The sequence below is a fragment of the Aedes albopictus genome, chromosome 1 (genome assembly GCF_035046485.1).
Source record: "Aedes albopictus strain Foshan chromosome 1, AalbF5, whole genome shotgun sequence".
In the NCBI taxonomy this organism is placed as follows: domain Eukaryota; kingdom Metazoa; phylum Arthropoda; class Insecta; order Diptera; family Culicidae; genus Aedes; species Aedes albopictus.
This window is the reverse complement of record NC_085136.1, coordinates 303,723,226-303,750,210: the sequence shown is the minus strand read 5'-3', so window position 1 is coordinate 303,750,210 and position 26,985 is coordinate 303,723,226. Positions and strand designations below refer to the sequence as shown.

The 26,985-nt window shown below is 41.5% G+C and overlaps 2 protein-coding genes across 2 annotated transcripts; one reads left to right on the top strand and one right to left on the bottom strand.

Moving 5' to 3' along the window:
• The first annotated feature begins 4,493 nt into the window (after positions 1-4,493).
• On the top strand, positions 4,494-6,431 carry LOC109430000 (uncharacterized). Its single transcript, XM_019706009.3, has 6 exons — positions 4,494-4,982; positions 5,039-5,290; positions 5,357-5,456; positions 5,509-5,613; positions 5,672-5,827; positions 5,916-6,431. Exons 1-6 carry the CDS (start codon positions 4,501-4,503, stop codon positions 5,973-5,975), a joined length of 1,155 nt encoding a protein of 384 aa, XP_019561554.3. The 5' UTR covers positions 4,494-4,500; the 3' UTR covers positions 5,976-6,431.
• Positions 6,432-15,413: 8,982 nt separating this feature from the next.
• LOC115263405 (putative odorant receptor 92a) lies at positions 15,414-22,012 on the bottom strand. Its single transcript, XM_029866693.2, has 5 exons — positions 21,540-22,012; positions 21,231-21,482; positions 20,093-20,192; positions 19,234-19,338; positions 15,414-19,172 (listed from the first exon to the last, which is right to left on the bottom strand). Exons 1-5 carry the CDS (start codon positions 21,917-21,919, stop codon positions 18,957-18,959), a joined length of 1,053 nt encoding a protein of 350 aa, XP_029722553.2. The 5' UTR covers positions 21,920-22,012; the 3' UTR covers positions 15,414-18,956.
• Positions 22,013-26,985: the final 4,973 nt, after the last annotated feature.

Sequence of the window (26,985 nt, the reverse complement as noted above, 5' to 3'; positions counted from 1 at the left end):
GTGAGTTTGTACGACGGTACAATGCTGCAGCCCTCCATTTTTTCAGCCAACGTGCTGAAACTGACGTTTTTCGCCACCAACGGCGGTTGCTTCTTTGCCGTGGCACATCCCGGCGTCGACACGACCGGGTTGGATGTTCCACTGGCGGCTTGAGTTGAGTCCGACAACGCGACGAACTGATTATTTCCCAGCAGCTGCTGGTGTAATTTGTCGTGGACGACGTCGACCGGCTGCGTCTTCTTCCTCTTCGGGGGGTGTTTCGCGCCGGAGAAACCATTCGCGTCCTGCGAATCGATTTCTGCTACTCTGTCAATCACTAGCGAATCAGCTTCTGCGTGTGCTTTCTCCGACAGCTGGAACAGTGAGTGACCCACACAACCCCTACGGGATACGGGAACCTTATTTGTACGATGGTGCAAACATTATCACGCATACGGTAGATCGGACGTGAATAGGTAGAGATCTAATTAACTAGGCCCTTCATATATTCAACAATAGTAAGATGTTGGGGCTAATATGACCCAAAAAGACAGATATTGAACGTGTACTACGCCAGCTTGGTGTATCTGGACGTAACGCCCAACTGAAGTTGAGTTGTCCACATAATTTTCGTCATGAGTGTATATAGCGTAGTTATCTCAATACAGGTATGTTCCGTTTTTGTCACTATCCGTTTTTATCACTATCCATTTTTGTCACTATCCGATTTCATCAACATTTCATTCCGTTTTTGTCAACACTAAAATTTTTGTCAAATTTGTTCCCTCGAACACGAGTTTTTCATAGTTTAACATTAATTTTGAGGCAATACATTAATGAATGAATTTGAAGCAACCACCAATGATGAGATCAATAGAAGACGTATAGGCTACAGTAGCTTTCAACATATATCAAATTCAGCTGTAAATAATGTTAATTCATGCTTTCTTTCACACATAATTTTACTTCTTATTTGAACAATAGAAAAATTAATTCAATAGTCCAATAGAAAAATTAACTGAGCCAATTTAAGTATTGAAAACCTGACAGGAGGTGGCAGGATGTAACACGTGACTATCAATATCATCAGCAACAATTTTGTCGTTTTGTAAAATGGCTCAATCATTTTTCAAGTGTAACATAAGTAGCTGATGATGATAGATCAATAATAGATGGGATGTGCATATAAAACCATCAAAGGACGGACTCGATTATCTGGTAATAGGAAAGAATCACTCTGGATAATCGAACAATTTTATTTTATTTCATTAGCCTATTGTGTTAGGGCACCTTAATTGGTATCCTCTCCGGGGATTGCTCCAGGATGTCCATCTCGGTATTCCTCCAAGAACTTCCTTCTGAAGATTCTTCTTCTCCTTTCTTCTTATTCTTCTTCTTTTTTTACGGCTCTACGTACCAACTAGAATATGGCCTGCCTTTTCAAGTAAATAATTTAGAGCTTCCTTTGCCTGTCATCGCTTGAGTTTTTACACTAAAATCTTGTCTACAATATTTTTTTAAGTCAAATAAATTTCACGCGATTACACGGTTTTCTTGAAATTACGCGATATGCTGAATTCTTCTCTTCTGGTCACTATTTCTTTCCGACGGGGCTCATATTTCTACCAGAGCATGATACCTTGTCCAAATTTTCCCGACCGAAACTGCTATATTCACTAGGCAAACTGGAGCTTCCTATAGAATTTTATCCGGGATTTCATTTTCGATTGCTCTAAAAATGCAATCTTGGTTTTCTTCAGTAATTCCTACTAGCGATTCTACCTTGTATTCCTCCAGATTCCTTAATGGATTTCTTCTGAGAAATCGTTAAGAAATAACTCAGAATTTTAGGTGAATTAGGAGTTAAGTATTTTAAGGAAAAGGAAAGACAAGTGCATGATCTTCGAAAATGATCTGGGGTTTTCTCCAGCAACTCCTGAATGGTTTCCAGAAGAAACTAAGGATTCACAAAAAACCTAAAGAAATCCCGTCATTTCTGAAAGTATTCCTCGAGAAACAATTGGATAATTTCTTGAAAGAGCTCATACAGGATTCCTTGAAGGAATTTCTCAAGGTTTCCCACTAGGAACTTCTGGAGAGTTTTCAGGAATAACTCCCCGGAGATTTATATACAGAATATCAGGAGGACTCCCTGATGAAACTTCTGGAGGATTTGAGGAAAGAACTCCAGGAAGATTCCTAGACTGAACTTTTGAGAGATTCCCAGGAAACGCAGTAAGAAATCGGGAAGAAATCTTCATAATAAAATTCCAATAGATGTAGGAGTTCCCGACTAGAAAATTATATCAAGTTTGTATCATATTGTGTTACGATGTTATAATATTTTTCTCTAACTTATTATGTTATAAACTAGCTGCAGGATGATGTTAAAATAACTAAAAATGTAACAAAAAGTACACTGGTCTAATCAAGATTATATCTTATTTCGTTATAATCATATCAAAATTATAACAAAATGTGATATGAATTATAGCCTCTGGATTACTGGTTTCTATCATAATTTGATATAATTTTGTTACATTATTTCCCACATGGCGAAGATTCAAAACTAAATTATAATACAATGAGTTATGAAACATCATTTATAACATAATGTGATATAATTGAGTTATAGTATTTTAAAAACACCAAGGATGTTGAACATGATTATATCACAATGAGTTATAAATATCATGATTTGTTAGGATTATGTTATATTTTTGTTACAATTTTCTAGTCGGGTTTCTACTGCGCATAAATACAAAAACAAAGTCCTGTAGGGATCCTTCAAATAATTTTTTGGAAGGAGGACATTCCAGGAAAAAAATATCTTAAGAAACTCTTTAAAGAATCCAAGAAAGAACTTCTGATGAAATTCTATAAATATTCCTTCAACAGAAAAAAAATCTGGAGGAACCCCAGAAAGAACCCCTAGAGGAATATCAGAAAAAATTCTGGAGGGATTTCAGAAAGCAATCTTGGGAGAATTCCCGTAGGAAATTCAGAAGAAACGGAAAACTCCTATATTTCAAAGTTAATATCTTGTTGAATCTCCAAAGCAACTCTTGGATGAATTTCAACAGTCTAGGTTTAATCCCAGTATGATTTTCTTATCCACCTTTTGCATTAGGGTAATTTTAGGCCCAAACCGTGCACTACGTCAGCGAGCTGTTCCCAACATAATGCATAAACAAGGTTAATCAATTCCAATTCCTGGTGGAATATTTGAGGGGATCCTCAAAGAAACTCCAGCATAAATTTTAAAAGAGACATCTTGGCTGATCCGAGAAGAAATTTCTAAAGAAATCATAAGGGGCAGTACCTCTTTTTTGTAAAAATTCTCATAGAATTCTAAAAGATAAACAAGCGGCATGATACAAGGTAACCTAGAAGAATTCTGGAAGAACTTCTTTAGCAATCCAATATTCTGGAGAAGTTAAAAGTGATATCTTAGGAAAACTCCTGGAGATTTCCTAAAAATATCCTAGACGAAACTTTTATGGGAATCTGTGAAGATGATACTCGTGGAGAAATGCCTTCCGGAAGGAACTAAAAATATCCTTTTTTGTTAGGATATCGAAATTACGATCCTGGAGATTAATCATTTCGGAAGTATATCATATTTGAAAACGTCGATCCGAATACTCTGCCCATAAGTTTTCAGTAGTTTTCAGCAAACTTTTGAAATTTCAACAATGATGAATGAAAAGTTGATGATTTTTTTCTCGTTGATATCTAGCTAGTGATTAGATCTTGTGCTCAATTGAATAAAACTGATCACAATTATGAACATTTGATAAATATTAGCTTGTGAGTGCTGAAATTGTCAATGGTGGTTACGTCAACTATGCGATTATGGGCAGTACTGGAACTGTAATATGTGACATTCATGCGATCAACGAAAATAAATTTCCAAAAATGTGGTGAAAACCTCTTGCCGGCGTCACAGTCAGAAATCTGTAATTTGAACTGTGCAACCAAGATGTGCTAAAAGACATCAAAAAACAATTAAATTTCATAGTAAACTGCATATTTTTACTTTTCGAATGTGTTCTACTGTAAAACTTCCAATTCATATTAAAATGTTGAAAAAAAAATTTGTCAAAGAAAATTATTCCGTTTTTATCACTATTCCGTTTTTGTCAACTGAAAATCGTGGACCGTGTTGATAAAAACGGAACATACCTGTAGTGAAAATATTCACACATTCCATTACCATACAATTTTCGACACGCTTTTATAATTGCTGTTGCTTTATGAATGCAAGACTAAATGCTTTCGTATGTTTAATAACATATGTGACCAAAGCATACAGTGCATAATGTCTACAAACTAATTAGTCCTTGAGCTCAATTACCTTTCCAGTGTGTTTTGAAAAATTCAGAACGATTTCCCATAGGGATAAAAAATATTTTTGTTCGTACCATTGACCAAAATGGAGCGAAAATTTGATATAAAAACTTCAACAGCGGAGACAACGTTTCACATAAATCCACTGTCTGGACATCCCCAGGCAACATCATGCGGTCGGTCATCAAACTTCTGCAGTTGTTGGGCTTCTGGACGCAACCCTACCAGAAACGAAGCAGTGCAAAACCACTGGCCTTCACAACCCTGTACATTGGGTGGCTGCTGTTCCCGGGAATCATCTACATCTTTCGGCAGCAGCCAAGCTTTGCAGTTATTACGAGAACCGCCGTCGAATCCATGTCCATCGCTAACATAATCATGCTCATCGTGAGCACCATCTTTCATCAACCGGTACTGGGGAAGGCTTATGGCGATGTACGATTTGCTTTGGCAGCAGTTTCCGACAGTCTGGACAGGGAGTTGCAGCGCACAATCGATCATCTGGAGTTATCTACAGATCGGTTCTTCAAGGGTTACATTGGATTTCAAATGGCAGTTGGTCTGATTTATTGCTCGTCCAATCCGATACAGACAATCGTCAAATATGTGCGCAGCGAAGAGTTGCCTCCGCTGCACGGAATTTTGGAAGCTGAGTAAGTAGTTTGTAGGGTGTTGAGAAGTTTTAAAATAATGGGTTCTGTCTTTACAGTTTCTACATATTTGATTATACTTCTAATTTTTGGCTATGGTTACTCGTTGTTGGAGTCGGTGGACTGTCACTGTTAAGTATTGTAGTGGTTATCGTATCGATTAATAGTCTCCATTGGAGTTTGATTCATCATATTGCCGGGTTGTTTAAAATAATCCGGCGAAGACTCTCGAACTTGAACGCATTTTCTAAAGAAAAATCATGTCAGCAAGAACTGGTTGACATCATTGAATTGCATGAGGTAGTATATCGGTAAGCCTTTTTTTGAACATCGCACGGAATATGTTTACACCAGAGTTTATTTCTCTACAATTACAGGAGTGCACGTTCGCTGGAGCAAGCACTGAACGTGTATATGTTGATGCAGTTCGGCACGTGTATCGTAATGCTCTGTTTGACACTAATGGTTCTAGTTTTGGTGAGTTCGCTGGTTGCACCGTCGACAATTTGATAGATTTTTCATTGCACAGGCAAACGACGACCGGGACTTGTTGATCAAAATGATTCTGATGCTATCGTATATCCTCTCCCACATTCTGGTATACTCAATGTTGGGGTCAGAGCTAATGTCTGCTGTTAGTGTTCTTTGTTAGCTCAAGTGGTCAAGTTGTCATCACCTTCAATTTCTTGCAGAGTGCTTCCGTGGCCGATGCAGTTCATGAAGTGTCCTGGTACCAATGGCCAGTTGGCGAACAACGCAAACTTCTATTTGTATTGAGCAGATCGCAGCGGATTACGGCACTTACTACCGGGAAGTTTTTCTACCTCAATCGGGAAACGTTCGGAATGGTATATTTGCTTTCACAGTTGTTACTAAACAACCAGTATACAGTACACTGTACGTTTATTACTATTAACGTCGGTTCAATATTTACAGACCCTCCGCACCACGATGTCTTATTTCACCGTGCTGATGCAAATGTATGGGGCGAAATAATGCGAGAATCTGCTTTACAACCTGCTGACCGTGTCAGTGTAATGGAACGTAACCACTTCAGGACGTCTACCTCGCTAACCGAAAGCATCTCAGCGAGGTGCAAATGACACTTACGAACTGAAAGGGTTAGTCGTTGTCCAATCAATATTACATTTGACTGCAAACAAACAAATAATTGATGTGATAAAATAGATACCTATTTGCTTGTTGGTTTAACCTTGCAGTGATTCTATTGCAGAGAACAAGACCAATTTCTGAACACTGGCGCGTCACAGAAATCTTAGTACGAGAAGTATTCAAACATAATATGTCCTGGTCCAAGTTAGTGATTTTTTTCTTCTTTAAGCAATGAGAGGCTAATCTGCTCAACAAACAACCGAACAGTCCAGTTCCAGGGGTTGGGGACCGTCCCCTACAGGCAAAGTAGAAGACAGCACTACACCCCGACCCACTAAACACAATCCAAAACTAGCCACACAATCCAAACTCCAAGTCCACGCGCCACCTCCTCTGTAGCTCCAAGACGATGTGGGTGATAGCCGTTGAAACGGCATTCCAGCCAAACTCATCCCTTCACACTACCAGGACAAGATTGTCCGGAGTTGTGTCCTCCTTCCCATGTTCCGTCGTTTCCTCTAAACCAGCTCAACCCGGGCATTCGGGAGAACCCACTGACCGAAACGATGTAGATACTGTCGGATGCAACCATGGCCCGAAGGGACCTGGGTCAGGTGGAATGTTACTTCTCCACGGCGCTTGTTAACGCAATTATCTACCCTCGGGATCAGCCTGTGGGTCCACCTTCCTTTGGTGAAACTGTCCCTCGCGCGCTGCCAATTGACCATGGAGGCCAATCTGGTAGTCCTGCGTATGCCTCTTGTGCCGCGCATTTCGAAGCACTTTATGTTCTCCCCGATAAGGATGCCGATAGACACTATACCAATGATGACGCAGAGATCGTCGTGTGACACGGTACGGTACGCACTCGCAACCCTCAGGCACATCAGCCTACAATACTTTCCAGCTAACCTCGGTAGCTATCGGTACTTAGCACCGTGCCCCACGCCGGGCCGCCATAGCTTAGTATGGACGTTGCGACACTAGCCAGAGCTTGCGCTTACTGGCATACACCGCAGAGCTATTGGATATTATCCGGAATAGTGCCACTATAGCTGTGGAGGTTCTTTTGCAGGCGTAATCAACGTAACTACAGAGATAAGCTTATCGTCGATCATCATCATCACCCCCAAGTATCTGACGGAGCGCTCCGAAGTGATAGTGCAATCGCCTACACTGGTCACCACTTGCTACCCCGTCGTTCGGTTGTTCACAACCACCACCTCAGTTTTGTGGGGTTTACGTACAAAAGGCTGAATCACATAAGGCTGAATGATTAAAAGGCTGAAACACATAAGGCTGAATGATCAAAAGGCTGAAAGCATCAAAAGGCTGAATCATATCAAAAGGCTGAAAGATATCAAAAGGCTGAAAAGTTTTGAAAGCTGTAGAGAATCGAATGAAATGACATCTTAAACATTAATGGCTAATCTATTGATCTTTGAAAAACATTCGACTCGACTTGAATTGATCATAGGAAATAAAAAAAAATATTTGGAAATTTGTTCGAATGGATATTTGGTCAAATGAACATTCGGCCAAAACCCATTTTACGGAAGAGGAAGTATATGACATATAGTCGATTGGACTATTTATCGAATGGACATCTGGTCACGTGAGCTAAGGCTCTAACTGATGAAAAGACATTCGAGTGGATCATAATATTATGGATTTCGTTATCATAATGTCTATGTTATTGTAGGTACTTTATTTAGTATCATATCGGCTAATACTCCACAAATACTAAACTCAAATTGACAAAAAAATTCGCCAACATTTCATTTCCACTCGTTTGAAGTATTTTGTATAACACGGAAACTAGGTTGAATGAGTCTTAGATGCAAACAATTGTAACTATTGCTCAAAAATGTTTGAACTTTGTTCAGTTTAAAATTTCTAACCCGTACGAGCTCCAAATTGAACGCCAGCAGGGTACCGTGGGATCCGCGAAACTGAAATGGCTGTACCTCCACCATGTTTCCACAGATTTCAAACATTTGGAGCTCATTAGATTCAGAAATTCTTCTGCTATTGGAATCATATCTGAGCGTACCAGTCCGGTCAATATGGGTTTTGGAAAATCCAGATTTCCAATCATATAATTTAATACAATACAGTAACGGAGTTAGCGGCATGAACCATCGAAAATCATAAAATTGCCTAAACGAATAGAGTCTGGTCGTCAGTCCATCAGTTGGCCATTCCTGATTAAGTTTCTCAAGGAACCATGTCAGGAAATAAAAACTTTCTTATACTTCACCCCTCCTCAGCCCAATAATGTATTAACGTAGGAGATTTTCGGGTTTTCCAGAATCCGGGACTATACGGCTTCATTCGCGTCGACAGAAACTATTTCCCATATATGTCAAGCAATGTTGTGCGCATAGGAGTTCATAACCGAATTGCAGCACCACAGTGTGAACGCAATCAATTTGCGTTGAAGTTCATACTCGGCATACTGCGATCAAATATATTGGAACATGCAAATTGAACGCGGCATAAACTAATGGAAAGAACTGTACCCGTAGCATGCTGACTAACATGTTACCCTGGGATCTGTGAAACTAAAATGGTCATATTTGCGCCATTTTTTTTCGTCAATTTTAGCAATCTTTTAAACTAATTCGATTAAGAATCTCCTTCTATTGAGAGAGTGAACAAGCCCAACTATCGTGTGTTTCGAAAAGTCCGAATGCCTAGAGCTGTATTTCAATATCCGAGACCACAATGTCGTACCAATGTGACGCATTTTCCCGTGACATAACATAATAACGTCCAAACATGGAGATGCGGCACAAGGTCCTAGTCTTTCCTAGTCCTAGGAAAGAAGGCACATAGGATTTAATGATGAAGATAAGCGCATATGAACTCAGAGCCAAATGATGTTCTTAAACAGCAAAAGCTCTGACAGGCAAGTTCAATTCTTTGTCGTCCAAAAAATTTAAAGTGTTCAGTTCATTTTTGGCTCGCGTTCATTTCGAATACAATACTATTTGAAAGAATAGCCTATGTTTAAAAGAAGGAGAAACATCTGGTAAAAAGTATGCAGCTTCAACACCTGTACTTAAATTATTGTTCTTTCAACATTTTAAAAGAAGCAACATCTTTGAGAAAAAAATGCTGCTGCTATAACATCCAAACACAGTAAGAACAGCCTATGTTCAAAAGAAGGAGAAATCTCTGATAAATCGTTTTTAAGGAATATGCGCACGCAGAAGCTCGCTGCATTTTACACATTGGTAAGAATGCCAGTACTGAATATATGCATATACCACAAAAGAACAGCCTATTTAATAAAAGAAAAAAATCTATCATGGGAGAGTTATTAGTATGGAGATATTATCATCAAACCTTTCCACTTAGTCGTTACACTGTACTATTTGCGGCCACAATACTTACTCTCCCATCAGAGATTTTTCCCGCTTTTTTAGATAGGCTGTTCTTTCGAGGTATATGCATAGATCATAATTTAACCGTTCAACTAGGCTGTACATGGGACAACTAGTAATATTGTAATATTATTGTAACTAGTAATATTGTACAACTAGTAATCCTCCTTAGAATTAAAATCATTATAACACATTCGGATAAGTGACATTTCAGGCCTGAAATCCATGTTTTTAGCCTTTTGTTATTTCAGCCTTTTGATATTTCAGCCATTACATATCCATAGTTTCAGCCTTTTGTATTCAGCCTTATGTGCATTCAGCCTTTTGAAATTCAGCCTTATGTTACCATCCCGTTTTGTGGTGAGCCAATTCCAGTTTCGTAAAACCTTACATCTCATCCACTCCCCCACAACTGCGATCGAGTTAACCTCAACATCTCGTCTTAACAGGATGGAACCAAGGATGGAACCTTGCGCGACTCCTGAGGTTATGTGAAAGCACTTCCGATCCACCTCTGTGTCGTAAACTAGTACTCGATTCTGGAAGTAACTTCCGAGAATTTTATACAGGTACAGGAGCGCATCGGCAATAGCCGATGGTGTCTACGGTCGACCTTCCTTTCCGGAAGTCGAGCTGGTTGCTCGAGAGACCATTTACACCCACGGTGTACCTCAAGTGTCTGTGGAGGAAGATCTCCTCGAAAAACCTTCCCGTCGTGTCGATCAAGCATCTTGGCCTATATCCTGACGGGTCTCCGGGTGGTTGCCTCGCCTTTGGCAATAGGGCCAGGCTCTGCCGCTTCCAAACCTCTGGGAAGACTCTCTCGTCCAGACAATTCTGCATAGCAGATCTGAACATCCTGGGAGCCTCTGCAATAACTTTTTATGCCAAGTCCGCTACTCCGTCCGGACCGGGGACCTGAGGTCTACGCTATCCCCGCAAGTTCCTCATCGGTTCCCCATCGATGATCCCCTTCAACATCTCTGGAGACTACTCTGCAGGAGCCATCACACCTCTTGCCTTAGTCATCACGATCCTGTAGGCATCACCCCACTGATTTGCATTGGCACTCTGACAGAGACCCTCAAAGCAGGCCTTTTTGCTTGCCCTTATCTCGTTCTCAGCGCGACTTCGGCAGCGGCAAACACCACCCGCCGTTCGTTTCGCTCTTTCTCAGTTCGTGCTCGCTGCATCCGCCACCTAGCCCGTAGGCAGACGCGGCGCAGGTCCGCAATCGCTTGAGTCCCCCAGTAAGCCGGTGGTAAAGCCCTTGTAGGCACCGCGACAGAATTGCCGTTGCCAGCGGGTACTCGGTATGGGTCCGCTATTATGGTGAAATCCGTCCCCCACTCAGAAACTGCCTGACAAAACAGTTGCTGGGCTGCGTCACAGGGCTTCAGGTTTAGCTGCGTTACCTGCACTGTGATTTGTCCGCTGCGGCTCTTCTGAAGACCGGCACCTTGGTCCTCCCGTTGGGTGCTTGCTGATTGCGGATTTCCCGGTACAGATCAGACAAATGGGTGGACTCGTGCAGCCTTGTACCTTATGGCCTTCGGGGCCGCATCTCCTACACAGTTTGCTCCTGTCAGGGCCTTTGCAGTCCTATGATTTGTGTCCTGGTCCCAGACACCTGTAACAAACCTCCGGTGGCTCGTGGAACGTCAGATGACACACGCACCAGCCTACCTTAATCCACCCTACTTTAACGGACTTGTTTACGTCCGCCACAGGTAGCTGAACCAATGCTACCTGTGTCCCTGCTGGCCCCTTCCGTAGCCTAACGGCTGCAGCGGTCACCTGCACCTCGCTCTGTTGCCGCAGTGGCGTGACGAGCTCTTCCACTTCGGTGATCTCGTCTAGGTTTTTCTCCTTCAGAGTTGCCTCTTGTGTGAGAGCCCTCACCTCTACCCCTTCACGAAGGGCCTCTTCCGCCAAACTTTTGTAGGCGGTGCCCTTGCGTTCCAGTGTCCAGTCAGTGAGGATGTTACGCCAAGAGAAGGAGGAGGAACTTAAGTATCCGAGCTTTCTCTCGAAAATTGATTTTCAAAGTGAAATTTTATCTGTGGTCAAATAATAACTTTTCGGGGATGTTCAGCCAAGTAATCAATGTAGCCGATTAAATTCTTATAAAAGTGTTTCAATACGATGCAGGGTCATGAGGCCTAATGACCTTCGGCCTAATGACCCTGCCCAAGCAATACACTTGGACATTAATAATATTCTGTAATTTTTATGCAACTTGGTTCTTGCAATATGGAAAGATATGCCATTTGAAGTAATCGTCTTAGGCACCCTACACACTACTCAAACGTGAAACTTATCGACAACTTGTCAGTACTGGGCCGACTCAAGACGCAAGAGACTCTCCGGCAATCCCAGGGTCGGCTAGCTACTGGGTAATCAAGGGCACTTTCGCGATACAAAAACACTAAACACAAATCCTTCACATTACTCACATAATTTATTAAAAATCTTATTTGTTGAGTGTGCGTGTTGTTATGTGTTATAATTGTGTGTTAATTTGTTAAGTGTTTCCTATTCTATGGTTTGTACCGGTACATACCGCTACTTCTCGATGGTGCTTGGTTCGGTGGCCGACACAGCGACTCCTGTCGAGTTGTGCGGCCGGAAATCTCGCCGGATGGCAAGGCGAGCGGGGCCGGTACTCGGCCGACGAGACCAGCGGGCGTTGCTAGGGGGGGGGGATGTAGGCGTCTTCTCTCTTAGACGCTATCGACCGGCCGTGGCATGGCCACCTTGGACGGCCGAGAGGGGAAATCCTCCTTGTCTGTTAAGGCGATCTGCCTGAGGATCCGTCCGAAAAAGGACGGCAAAACTCCTTGACGAGTTAGGCGCGGAAGCCTTACGGCTTCGTGGGCCGACCCGTGTGCTGGACGGAGAAACCTATTAAAAGGTCCAACAAAAGAGGTCCTATCGGACGCAAACCAATTAAAAAATGTTCTAAAGAACAGTACAGGTCATTTTCATTACCTGAGCTGGGTTTTTCTCCCAAGCCTCCACTTAGCTCCTGCCAAGGAAAAGGGGGGGATGCTCGTTTTCAACTTTCAAATCACTGAACTTTTTCAAAACACGTCTACAGCACACGGACGCCTGAGTTATTTTAAAAGACCAAATTTAGGCAATGGCCGCTACAAATTACTTTTCTCCCATTCCGTCATTCTACCTTTTCCATTGCCGCTCATTGCTTCAGCTATGTCGAAAGATTGGTAGCAGGCAACGAATTTGCAGCGGTACTTGACCCTTTCACTACTGTGGTACTATACTGTTATTACACGAGAAACGTGAAGGGTCCGACAAATACAACATTTTAAAAACAAAAATCAACAATTTGTAACCAAACGGTTACAAACAGTTTGACCAACATTGACACCGCCCCCCGGTTGGTCGAACCAGCTTATGTTTCTGCAACCGTATGACGAACTGCCAAATCGTGTTGCACCAACATGTCACTGAGGTTGCACCAACATCTTCTCCCATTTGAAATCGCACTATGTTTGTGCAACAACACTACACACGGTACGATCGGTTCGTCAAACATTTGCTCCGCCCACCGTTGGTTTGAGTAAAATCAAACTGGTTTGATTTTTGCCAACCAAACCGTCAACCATCATATCGGTTTGACGAACTGCCAAATCGGTTCGTCAAACAGCAACACAAACGGTCAAACACAGCACCAACTTGACCACCAACCTGGGGGCGGAGTCAATGTTGGTCAAACCGTTTGAGTGGTGTGTAGGATGCCTTATTAACGACTGAGTTGCAACGAAAAAAGCGCAAGAGGCGGACCCAAGTAACACAACATGTTCTATAGGAATTATTTCGACTCCAATATGACCAGTTACTGTGTTTTGGTTCATAACAATAAAACCGTTTTTCAGACAGATATATGACCGAAAAAGCGCAGAAGGTGGAGCTTCGGCAACATGTTTGAGATGTTATAATCATGTTCTATATGAATCAAAGCATACTTAATAATGTTTCTTAGTATGTTTTACAGTACATAATTCTGAAAACTTTCAATAAACAAACTACACGTCTTCTTTTGACGTAGGACTACGTCTCTGTTTTCTATACCCGGTGTCATTTCAAAATTTACGAAACCAAGAGCGTTACGTTTGAGTGAAAGATTTTAAACGCTCACAGTATCTTTCCCACTGTACGAAATGATAAACAAATCCCGTTTTTGAGAGATGAAACTCCCGCGTTTAATTTGTAATATTCGGTGAACCTAATAATCATTGATAAATAGTTGAAAAGTTGTTTTAAAGTCAGACATTGAAATCGCTGAAATCTATAAATATGGGTAGCGGACAAATTTTCTCGTTCAGTCTACCAACGCTCTCTGATTGGCAGGCTTGACAGAAACTCCCTCGCGAGAAAATGAGGAAGCGATTTCGGCGATTTTCTGAGGAGTGAAAATAAAACTCAGAAATCACAACGCAAATCCTCAACAGCAGCGAGCGCGAGCTTGCCGCGCAGCGAGGAGTTCGTCCAACACTCATAATTTCTTGTTGTGTTTCTCACGTCCACTCACACTCAAAAAGCTCTCGCGAGTTCCACTCCCATACAAAGACAGACTCTCGAGGCGAAAATCGCACTCAAAAACCCGAAATAATCATCGGCTCTTTTTTCGTTCCCCTCTTCCTCGCTCAGTTTTTATTGCCTCTCTGTTTGGGGTTCGTTCGCTCCCTCGCAACGAGGCGAAAGCAAAACACCGCTCTAGAGCATGTTGCAAAACTCTTTTGATTTCGAGGAGGATTATCAAGCCTGCTGATTGGTGCGCATCGTGAGGGCAACTACGATGCAGGAAGGAATGCGAACATGCGAGAGCTGTTCGTCAGTTCCATTTCGACCACCGTCGAGGTGACACCTCGAGCTGGGCAGCGGCACATCGACTCAGCGACGACACTCGGCTATCGTACTGATAGCACCAGGAATCTCATTCACGCCAGCAAGCGGCGGGCCAGTTTTCGATGGCGTCTAGCGTTGAGCGCGGAGAAAACCAACACGAATTGCGTGGCATTGTAAATTCATCAAAATCGTCCATTAATCAAACGGTCCTTTTCAGGACCATCGAAAATGATTTCTCAAGAGTTAATTGGATGAATTTCCACCCTCGATCGAGAAAGGTGTAGTGCAAAGCAAGGACAGAGCGTCGTTTCTCAGCAAGAGTGAAGCCGGTCATTAATCGCATCCACGGCTACAAGCGGGGGGGGGGGGGGGGCAGCTTTCGACGGCGTTCAGCATTTAGTGCGGAAAAAACAAACACGCGCAGTGGCATAGTGAATTCATTTAATTTTCTTCCTAAAATTATTCATTATCCAAACGGTCCTTTTAAGGACCATCGAAAATGATTTTTCAAGAGCTGTGAATCGGATAATTTCATTCCAACGATCGGGAAAAGTGTAGTACAACCGAAAAGTGAATGATTGAATGCTTGATGACTCATCCAGCAACAATTATGATGCCTAATTGTTCCACCCGGACTTTGGCAACGCATTATCATAACCGGACCATTTTGCGTGAAAAATTTTTCAATTTTAACATCATTTTAATCTAAATCATCTAATATTTTGGTTACATTATCCGTTCAATGAAAATTTTCTCATTTCTCGGTTGATTAATCGTTTGATGCGTCTGGAGCATGAGGGGCGGGTCATGCAAACGAAATTAACTGAAAATCCTGCCGAATGGGAGGAGCTTCATATGCTAATCTAGGGGTATAAAAGCAGTGTTCTCTGTTTTCTTTCGTCATTTTCGTTGGATTAGTCAAGCGGGTTGGAAGTGAATGTCACCTCCAGCAAGGCAGCAGCACAACAACCCAGCGACTGCTCTCGGCTATCGTGCTGATGATAGCATCTGGAATCGCATCCATGGCAGCGGAGCGGTGGGTCAATTTTCGACGGCGTCCAGCACTCTCCGCACTCCGCAGAGAAAACCAACACGCATTGCATGGCATGGTGAATGCATCAAAATCGTCCATTATTCAAACCGGTCCTTTTCAGGACCATCGAAAATGATTCCTCAAGAGTTAATTGGATAATTTCCAACATCGATCGAGATGTAGTAGTGCAACCAAAATGCAAAAGACAGAGCATCGTTGCCAGCAATAGTGAAACTGGACTTTATTCTAATCCACGGCAGCAAGCGGCGGTCCAGTTTTCGGTGGCGTTTATCATTCAGCACGGAGAAAACCAACACGCATTGCGTGACATGGTGAATTCATGCCATTTCGTTCCTAAAATCGTCAATTAATCAAACGGTTTAGGACCACCGTAAATTATTCCTTAAGAGTTTGTGAATCAGCTAATTTTATTCCATTGAACGAGAAAAGTGTGGTGAAACTGAAAAGTGAAAGATTGAATACTTGGTGGCCCAGCAATAATGATGAAGCCGGTCACTAATGGCCTAATGGTTCCACCCAGAATTTAACATCGTATTATTCTATCCGGACTATTTTGCGTGAAACATTGTTTAATAATAATTAAGTTGAAACATTTTCCGAATCAAACTGATCGAAATTATCCAATATTTTGGTTACTCTATCCGTTCAATGAAAATTTTCTCATTTCTCGGTTGATTAGTTGCTTGATGCGTCAGGAGCATTCGGGGCGGGTAATGCAAACGAAATAACCTGGAAAGCCAGCCAAATGGGAGGAGCCTAATCTGCTAATCTAGGGGAATAAAAGCAGTGACTTCTGTTTTCTTCCGTCATTTTCGTTGGATCAGTCAAGGAGGGTGGAGGTGGATGTCACCTTCAAAGCTGGCAGTACATCAACTGCGACGATTCTCGGCCGATTACACAAGGAATTCCATCCACGGACCACGGCAGCAAGCGGCAGGCCAGTTTTCGACGGCGTCAAGCATTGAGAGCGGAGAAAACCAACACGCATTTCGTGGCATCAAAATCGTCCATTATTCATACGGGCCTTTTCAGGACCACCGAAAATGTTTCCTAAAGAGTTATAAATTGGATTGGATTCCTCCATCAATCGAGAAATGTTTAGTGCAACTCAAAAGTGAAAAATTGAGAGATTCGTTGCTCAGCAAAAGTGAAGCAAGATATTAATCTCATCCATGGCTGCAAGCTGCGGGTCAATATTCGATGGTGTTCAGCATTCAGCACTGAGAAAACCAACTCGCATTGCGTGGCATGATGAATTCATGTCATATTCATTCTAAAATCGTCAATTGTTCCAACGGTTCTTCTCAGGGCCATCGAAAATGATTCCTCAAGAGTTGTGAATCGGATGTTATTCCATCGATCGGGAAAAGTGTGATGTAATCGAAAAGTGAAAGATTGAATACTTGGTGGCTAAGCAACAGCGATGAAGCCGGCCACTAATGGTTCCAACCGGATTTTAGCAACGCAATATCCATTTTTCGGGCAATTTTGCGTAAAACACAAAATTTAATTTTAATATTTTTCAAATTAAAATGAACTAAACCATTAAATATTTTGGTTACTTTATCCGTTCAATGAAAATTTACTACTACTTTTAGGGGCATAAAAGCTGTTCCCTCTGTTTCTTTTCGTCATTTTCCATAGATCAGTCAAGGAGAGTGGATATCACTTCCCAGCTAGGCAGCTGCACATCAACTCAGCAACGACTCTCGACTATGGTGCTGATAGCACCAGGAATCTCATCCACGGCAGCAAGCGACGTCAGTTTTCGATGGCTTTCAGCATTCAGTGCGGATAAAATAAACTCGCATTGCGTGTTGAATTCATGCAATTGTCTTGCCAAAATCTTCTGTTATTTAAACGATTCTTTTCAGGATCAGTGAAAATGATTCCTCAAGAGGTATCGGATAATTAAAAGCGACCGACAGAAGCCACTAATTGTTCTTTTCAGATGTAAACAACGTTTGTCGTATCCAGATTATTTTACTTTACGTGAAACTCCAATCAAAATGGTATTTCTAGCGCCATTTAATATTCTAATAATTTTATCCGTTCAATGAAAATACTTTCGAAGAACGGTTGATTGATCATTTACCTTCAAAATAAATTAATTCTTGACCTTCAAAATAAATTAACTAGTCAATGAATGTGTTCAGCGAAGGGGATCATACATAACAATTTTACAACACAACGCATCACTCCACCCATTTGAATTTTGACAGCGTGTCTTGGTTTTGACCGTTCCAGCCTTTGTCCTACGTCAACATTGCGGTTATATCTCGGACATTACCCACCCCTAGTTTTTTTATTGGCTCAATGTTCTAATCAGATTTTTTTTCTGATTCAATCTTATGAACTTATGGAATAAGTCGATAAATTTATGAAGAAAAAGGTAGATTTTATTTGTATTTTTTTTTTTAGTTTTTATGGTCAATTATTTTCGTTACGTTCTAGCTTAGTTCCAAATGCAACATGTTTATAACCAGTGCTGAAAATTTCATTTCGTCATATCTAAATTCAATCACCTACAGCTCATTTTAGAAGCTGAACCTGAGAATACGGTGTATGAAAAACTTGTGCGGCTAGTCCAGTTCTGCGAGAAAGTCACGGAAAAACTGTCATTTTTCGAATAATTAAGGTAAATGTCACGGACTACTTTTGAAAAAAGCCAAATGATATTCACCGTGAATATCATTGGGATTTTTCGAAGGTAGTCCGTGACATTTACCTTAAACCTTTGCAAAATGGTGGTTTTCCGTGACTTTCATGTAGAACTGGTCTAGCCGCACAAGTTTTTCATATGCCATATTCTCAGGTTCGGTTTCTTAAATTAGCTGTAAGTGATTGAATTTAGATATGACGAAATGATTTTTTTCAGCACTGTTTACAACCATTAGTGTCAATGTTTTGTAAATGGTTGTAACTAAGATTCAATGAAACAATCAGATCATACTTCAGTTACAAATTGGTTTCGCAAGTTTCGAATAAAGATGACGTTTGTTTTGATTTTGCTAGATGTTATTAACATGTTATACCTCAGTTTGGTATTTTCAACAGGTTTTGAATTGGTTTTAAATTTGTTTCACATGTTTTTATTTTCTGAATCCGAATGAAAACATCCGAAATCACAATATAACTATTTAATAACTCATTGTTTCATGAATACTCAGTTGCAACATGTTTAAAACGATGATTATTTCTATTTTAGTTGCAGGTGCTACTTGGGTGCATCGTATTGAAAAGGGCCGGATCACAACGTCCGAGGCCATTCTGTCCCGGTCGTTAAGTCGCGTTTTTTTTTTGCGAAATAACGTCCAATAGTTTGGATGCGTCATAAGATCCAATGTGCCTTCTTTCCTTGGACTTCGTGACATACTTGCATGTTTGGACGTTATGCCCCGAAAAAATGCGCCATAATGTCCTGGGGCATTATGGCCTCGGACGTTATGATACTGCGCCGTAATGAAAGGTGTCTTTGATTCAATACATATCATATTATATTATTACCATCTTCTGTCTCCGTCTGTCGATTACCACTCTCAAGTTCCATCAACGTGAGTCCAGCATCTGTCGTAGGATGGTAAAGTTGGAATAGGCTGCCTGCAGAGTCGCGGCGAACGTCGCTCGGTTGACAACGAAAAATTTTCCCGTGGTCAGCGCTGCCATCTTTTGAGATCTGCTCACAACGAACAGTACGTTACGTTGCTCAGAAAGTGACCAATCGTACCATCGTGTTCCGTAGGCGGCATCAGCCACAGAAGTACTCTAGAATTGAGGCATTCCATGAATCTAAATTGCATATTGAATCCGGTATTTATGTACCAACCGTAGAGATGAGCTCTTGTCCCAGCATGGAGTAGACGAAGATGTTGAAGAGAATGTACGCCAACATGAGAACCATTTTGATCAGCAAATCCCGGTCGTTGCTTGCCTGTGAGATAGATTATGATAGACAGCTAATGCCTGGTTTAGACAGTGCAAGTGACTTGATTCAAGTCAATGGAAAATGCCCAATTGAATGCGAATTGAACGTGTAAACATCACCATTCATCTCACATGAGCAACTCACTTGACTTGAACGAAAGTTGAACATGTTGAACTTTTTCATTCAAGTCAAACGAAATCGTCTCACTTGCCGCGTCTAAACCCGCGATTCATGTGAGCTGAATTCAAGTCATCTGTCAGTGAGATGAATTCAATTCAGTTTGCTTACGCTCCGCACGAGTTGAACAATGTAAACACTTGCTTCAACTGAGATGCATTCAAGAGCAATCAAGTGAACACTCAAGCACAGAGAAACAGACGTAACACTAAGAACAAATTTCATTAAAAAACATCGCCACGAAATCGTAATCGCCCAATGCTAAACTTACTGTGTTTGGCCGGGCCGCCACTAGATGGCGGTAGTGAGCAAACGTCAAACAGGAACAAAAACGACACCAGCGCCGCGAGTGGTCAATCGACCTACTACTGAATATTTGAATGAACCGTTAAAAAGGTGATCGATGGGAGGCGATGAGAGTGTGACGTCTGTTTCTCTGTGACTCAAGTCATTTGCTCAGTCTAAACACATCATTCCATTGGATTGAACATCTTTGAGAAGTTAGCAAGTGGAATGTTCGTTTCAGTTGAACAATGTAAACCAGGCATAATGCTACAAACAGGAATTGTGGTGGGCTACTCACTAATGTCAGGGTCATCATTGTCAAGCAGATGGCAACGACACACGTTCCGAATTGCGTCAGCAAGAATATGTTCAAGGCATTTTCCGCCGTTCGTGCACATCTGAAAAGTTATCAAGCGAAGGGTAATTCATCAATTTAACAATCTCAAAGTCCGTTTTTCATATACAGTAGACGTTTGCTCGAAACACTTCAACTGCAATGCTTTTTAAGTGAAAGTTCGCTAAGTGTAATAATTTTCCAGTTATCACACCGCTATCTGTCAAACTAAAATGTCAACATCGATGCGATGATTTTCATATGCGCTTTTGTTGCAGTGCGATGTTTTCCAAATACACATCTACCAGTTGTTACGATTAGCGAACCTTTTTAGTGAAAACATGTTGCAGTTATCGAACATCTACTGCATGGCTCCTCAACCTTTTTCGCATGTGTCTACACTGAAATAAATTTTGTTGTCGTTTCCACCGAATCCATAGTAGAATTAAGAACTGTAACAACAATTTTCAACCGAATGCAAAATACTGTTAATTGTACTGAAACATTGTCAATATTACCATGCGTGTATTACTGTTGACTAAAAACATTCTTGGTTCTACTATTTGGGCATTGTAATTTCGACCATGTAGACTTGAATGTTGCGCGTCTTAGATAAACATGGTCAAAAATACAATGCCAAAATAGTAACATCAAGAATGTTTTTAGTCAATGGTACTTCACGCATGGTAATATTGACAATGTTTCAGTACAATTAACAGAATTTTGCATTCGGTTGAAAATTGTTGGTACAGTTCTTAATTTTACCATGGATTCGGTGGAAACAACAACAAAATTTATTTCAGTGTAACATTTTCGATCGGTACGCTCGTAAAACTAGCTATATACGGAATATTTTAGCATCAAATGAAAGCTTAGTGTTACACATCTTACTCACCCAAGTGAAAAAGTTTGAATTAGTTGCAAATTTTTACGGTAGTCACGGTAGCTAAGTTGATAACTTAAATTTAAATTTCGCCCTAACATCAGGCTTCAGTTTGATGCTGAAAGATCTAAAATCTGAACATTTTAGAGATCGCAAGGGACCAAAAATGTTTCAAACAATCGAAAAAGGTTGGGCAGGGCTGATCTACTGTATCATCACCTATAGACGAGCTCCTGTAGTAGAACTATTTCGTTGAGTTCTTTTTGACGTGACTGCTGATCTGTAAGGTCGTCTAGACAGGATAGTCTGCTGTGTACCATCTTAAACAAACCGATAAGATAGTGCACTAAACTCCAGTTGAAGCTGCTCACTATAACCAGAACAGAGATCAAGCACAGCATACCGAAGCTCCCAATAACGATGATTACCACCCACAGCCAGAATTTGGTAGTGTAATCGAACACGAAGAAGCTACTCATACGATAACATCATAAATTTCTATGCTACTATACACTAGATTAATCTTACTCTGCCTCGAATATTCCATGCAGTGGAGGTAGCTGACCAGTCTTCGTGTAATGAACCAGCGTCAAACTGGGAATTGTCAAAGCGTAGCCAGTTCCCACGACCGACTGGAACACAGTATAGCCCTTGAACAGGAAACTCGTGGACTTCTCCAGAAATTTTATATTTCGTAACACCTCGGCGTTCGCAGCGGACTTGGCCGTCTGTAGAGCGAACCGTATGTCTCCGTACGCACTTTCCAGAGCCGAACGGTGGTACAGCAGGTTCGTTCCCAACAGAACCGTGTTGATGAATCCCATCGATTCGATGGCGGCACTGATGGCACTCGCAAAGTCGAAACTATTGCGTACGATGAAGACTACTCCGGGACCCAGAAGGCACATTACGATGACTCCAATATGACACAGTGGTTTCCACAAACGATGCCCTTGGTAGGGGTGGCTCCAGAAACCGTAGAACTGAAGTAGCTTGATAATCGATTCCATGGTTCCGAATGAAGCGTGATGGTTGGCATTGTTTGTTTTTATTATGTAGATCAGCCTGCTCACCTCGTCGACAGTAACCAAACAAGTTAAAAAGCAATAATAGTAATTTGAATTATAGATATATTTATCGAAGCTGTGATTACAACTGCCCCACAAGGCGCTAGCCTAATGAGTTTGTGGAAATCGCTGTAAACTTCAGCACGGGTGAATAATAAATTAATTTCAAATCCACTATATTTTGATGGGATTTATTGCTGTATGAATAATGAATAGTTGTAAATAATAAATTTCAGTGAATAAAATATATTACTCAAGGTAGCTTGCATAGTTGATTTTCATGTTGACGAAAATCCCTTACTTCTGTAGAAAGTTGAAACAACTGCAACGCCCAACCCCCTGAAGAAAGCGCTAATTCTTGAAGCCGCCACCTTCAGAGTGGCGCCACGTGTTTGTCTACAAAAGTTCAGGCTCTGTCCACTCTGCCACGTGCGAAAGCGAACATTGCTGTACTAAGATATTATGCATCGCAAGAAAAATTATCGCGCAAAGTTGTGCGAAAACGCTAATAGATATGTGCGATTGCATTAAATCGTTTCGGTGTCTTCTGCGTGGTCAATTTTTAGTTAATTTCCGCATTTATTGTAGAAGATACCACATGATACGATGTACTGGCGATGATCTTTGAGCGATTTTGGACATTTTGCGCAATAATGTACAGCATAATTTCTACGCATTATATAATGCGCTTAAGGACAAACGTCTTGAAATCCCGCCTCAACAGTGCATCAGAACTTCAAACGCACAAACCTCAAGAAGCAAGCTTCACACAACAGTGCATTTTATTATTCTGTTCTTGCTCACTTGTAATAAGCTTAAAATAAGAAGATCAGGTGCGCTGGTTTTGTTTACAAAGAGATTTGTGCCCTCAAAATCGTGAGTAGGTGCCAAAGTCCGCCATTGTAGCGGCCATTTTGGGAGTCTGCCAAGGCTGTCCTTAATATAATTTGTAAAATTTAAAATGCATACAAGCATGAAAAGACATTTAGCCCATTTAACCGTAATGTGGCCAGCAAAAAAAAAAACACCCGTAGAATGCCGGCAGGGTACCCGGATATCCACGAAATAAAAATGATCTTGACTTCGAAGCTTTGATTTCAGAATACGGGCACCCCTTTGATTTACACGCACAAAACAAATGTTAATTGAGTGGTACAGGTCGGACTCGATTATCCGGAATATTGATTTTTATTTCACTCCGGATAATCAATAAATCTTCCGGATAATCGAATCATATATAAAAATGAAATCAGATTTCAAAAACGTATGGAAATATATGTTTTTGTTATTTTATTTTCATGAAGTAGTGGCGTAGCCATGAATTCGAACAATGGAACGTCCATAAATTACGTAAAAAAATATTGTTTTGCTGTTTCTCCTAGTCACACTTTTTATATAAGTTTTCTGAAGCTTTTATGGGTCATCACAAAATGGATGGCCCCTCTCAAAAAGTGACGCCATATGATAGTTGAGTCGGCAGTGGCCAGTCAATGCTTTGACCAGCATGCTGCAATTCTGCTTTGACAGATTTGTTAGATACTTTGCCACCCCTAAAGATGGCTCAGTACAATACAATTTTGTTTGACGGCATGACTCCAAACTATTCCAGTATTGTTGGTGCTGAGTGGCAGCCCAGGTGTCAATCTGAAGCTTTACCCAACACTTGGATACCAGAATAGCTGGCTCAGGGCCAATGAAGTCATGTGATGCTCCAGTGCGAGCTAACTCATCAGCCAATTCATTTCCAGCGATGGAAGAATGCCAAGGTACCCATACAAGGTGAACAGCGTTTGTTGAATTCAGCTCCTCGATTTGAGTTCGACAAGCGATAACTATCTTCGACCTGGAGTTGGCCGAAGCAAGTGCTTTAATAGCAGCCTGGCTATCTGAACAGAAGTATATTACTTTGCCCATTACGTGCTGCTGAAGTGCTGATTGCACTCCGCACATAAGAGCAAAGACTTCGGCCTGAAAGACGGTGCAGTGTCTACCAAGTGAATAAGACTGATGCAGCCTTAGCTCACGAGAATAAACACCAGCACCTGCTCGACCTTCGAGAAGAGAGCCATCAGTGTAACATACGATGCCGTCTGAAATACTTCTCTCCAGATAACCAGATGTGCACTCTTCCCGGGAAGGGAATTTCGTGGAAAATGTCCCATATGGAAATTTACAAGCAATTGTAGGATCACTTGGAGCAAGGACAAGGTGTGTGCAACAACGAGGTGTGTGTTAAACTGCGGTTCACAGGAGTTTCCTCTAGTAAACCGAGTACCCATAGACGGTAAGTGCAAGAAAGTGCTTCTTGTTTAAGATGAATGTGTAGTGGGGTAACGTCAAAGAGAACTTCGAGCGCTGCCGTAGGAGTTGAAGAGAACGTTCCAGGCATCGCCATTAAGCACATCCTTTGGAGATGGCCTAACTTTGATTGTATCGTTCTTACTTCGCCCTTTTGCCACCACACAAGACATCCATAGGCCAATATTGGACGAACAACAGTTGTGTAGATCCATTTGATATACTTGGGTTTAAGACCCCAAGTTGTACCAAAGGTTCGCCGGCATTGCCCGAAGGCCATACAAGCTTCCTTGATTCTGAACTCAACATGAGGTGTACAGGAAAGCTTGGAATCAAGAATGACTCCAACGTACTTTACCTGTTCAATCACATTGATTTCAGAATCAAAGAGACGTAAAGGTCGAACACCATTACGGTTTTGCTTTTCCGTGAAAAGAACAATAGATGTTTTACTCGGATTTACCGAAAGGCCATATTGGCGACACGAACCCTCAACTACCTGAAGAGCGTTTTGCATCAGGTCGAAAAGGGTGCTGATGCACATACCGACTAACATTGTCAGGTTGTCGTTGGCAAAACCATAAGTAGGAAAACCGCTATTATTGAGTTGCCTCAATAGCGTATCTGCTACGAGATTCTACAAAAGTGGTGATAAGACTCCCCCTTGGGGGCATACACAAACACTCAATTTCCTAATCGCCGCTTGACCAGTGAATCAAAATTCAACCATCGCGCAATAGTAAGGACAATGTCGCAACCTGAATTCATAGCGACATTCTACCCAATGCGACATAGGTTTGTCCGTACTTGAACAGAATAGAACAAAGAATCTGCACCACGAGTTTAGAGATTTTTAAGGCTTGCATTGTGGTTTCCGAGCGGTAACTTCGAGTCGGTAAACACTGCAACGCTACTGAAGATGTATCGTCGAAAAAGGTTCGATTTTGGGTTGCTAAATATTGATTATTCACGAGTTGAAAAGCACGCAACAAATTCAGCTTCCTTTTTGTCCGCAACAAAAATTTTCGTGATCATGTCATTATCTGTTACCAGTTGGGATAAAGAGTAATCGTCGCATCTTCTTTGTTGCTTGTTTTGTGCCTCTTTTGTCTGACAATTCTCTTTACTGCGCTTGACGCAATGTCGAGAAGAGATGTCGGTTTTTGAACATTTGGTGAATCCAATTGAAAATCATTGGAGATATACCATGACCCCGTGCGGCTTCCAATATGGCATCGAAAGGCACGTTGTCAAAGGCACCCTCGATATCTAAGAAAACACCCAAGCAGGATTGCTTTTGAGCGAATGCGTTTTCGATATCGTAAACAACTTTGTGTAAAAGAGTCACAGTGGACTTTCCAGATTGGTAAGCATGTTGGTTCACATGAAGAGGCACATTGGGCAGATGAACATCACGGATGTGATGATCGACAATGCGTTCTAAGCATTTCAGAAGAAAAGAGGTCAAACTGATAGGTCTGAAGCTCTTTGCTTCTTCATACGACGCTCGACCCACTTTCGGAATAAACTTTACAGTAATATCCCGCCAGGACTTGGGAATATACCCTGTAGCAAAACAAGTAGATGTTTCAAAACATGTTTGAAATGATCAAATCCCTTCTGAAGCAAAATAGGATAAATCCCATCTGCCCCAGAAGATTTGAAAGGAGCAAAGCTATTAAGTGCCCATTCAATCGATTCTAAAGTTATGATACTCCGAGCCGAAGCTAAAGAATCATAACTACAAGAAAAGACATCAGGTTCATCCGAAGATGCAATATCCACACATCCGGGGAAGTGTGTACTGAATAAACATTCCAAAACTTCCTCATCAGAGGAAGTAAAATCACCATTTTGCAAACGAAGTTCGTTCACTGGAAAATCCTTAGATTTTGCAGGGATTTTGTTCAATCGACGAGCTTCACTCAGACTGGAAACAATTGTACAAAGGTTTTTCCAGCCGGATCGTTCAGCAGACCGAAGAGCTTTCTGGTAGGCCTTGCGAGCCGACCTGAAAGCCTCCGACCCAGCCAAACGTCGTCTGTTCCAACTCTTTCTACATTGTTTCCTGAGCTTGGCCAGATCAGAGTTCCATCAAGGGTTTCCTCTTGTGGTCTTCACAGACCGCAGAGGGCAAGTTTCTTCAAAAGCTTCCATAATGAAGGCCGTTGTAGTATCAACGGCTTCATCTAAATCACTTGGAGTGTCAATTGATGGTGAGTATCCATGAAATTTGGCTGCAACCAAATAGGTAAAAAGATCCTAGTTAGTTGGCCGGGGGTTCCTGAAACGCAAAGTTTGCGAAGTAACATTCACATGTTCAAACAAGATGTAGTGATGGTCAGATAAAGATTCTTCATCTGACACATACCAATTGGTCAGCTCGTGACTAATTCTGCTAGAGCAAAGAGTTATGTCTAACACATCCTCTCTAGCAGATACCATGAAGGTTGGGGGGTTGCCTATGTTAAGTAATCCAAGATCTGTACTACTTAGGTATTCCATCAAACTGGAGCCTCTCAAATTGATGTCGGAGCTGCCCCAGATTATATGGTGAGCATTAGCATCACTGCCAACAATTAGCGGAAGGCCTTTTGAAATGCAGTATG

What these genes read in the sequence shown, in the direction of transcription:
- LOC109430000 (XM_019706009.3), top strand. Translation starts at nt 4,501, where the DNA reads ATGCGGTCGGTCATCAAACTTCTGCAGTTGTTGGGCTTCTGGACGCAA. An exon ending in GGTCAGAGCTAATGTCTGCT is followed by an intron (nt 5,614 to 5,671) that starts GTTAGTGTTCTT and finishes AATTTCTTGCAG; the next exon opens with AGTGCTTCCGTGGCCGATGC. An exon ending in ATCGGGAAACGTTCGGAATG is followed by an intron (nt 5,828 to 5,915) that starts GTATATTTGCTT and finishes CAATATTTACAG; the next exon opens with ACCCTCCGCACCACGATGTC.
- LOC115263405 (XM_029866693.2), bottom strand. Translation starts at nt 21,919, where the DNA reads ATGTGCCTTCTGGGTCCCGGAGTAGTCTTCATCGTACGCAATAGTTTC. An exon ending in CTACAGGAGCTCGTCTATAG is followed by an intron (nt 20,193 to 21,230) that starts GTGATGATACAG and finishes ATAACTTTTCAG; the next exon opens with ATGTGCACGAACGGCGGAAA. An exon ending in CAATGATGACCCTGACATTA is followed by an intron (nt 19,339 to 20,092) that starts GTGAGTAGCCCA and finishes TCTATCTCACAG; the next exon opens with GCAAGCAACGACCGGGATTT.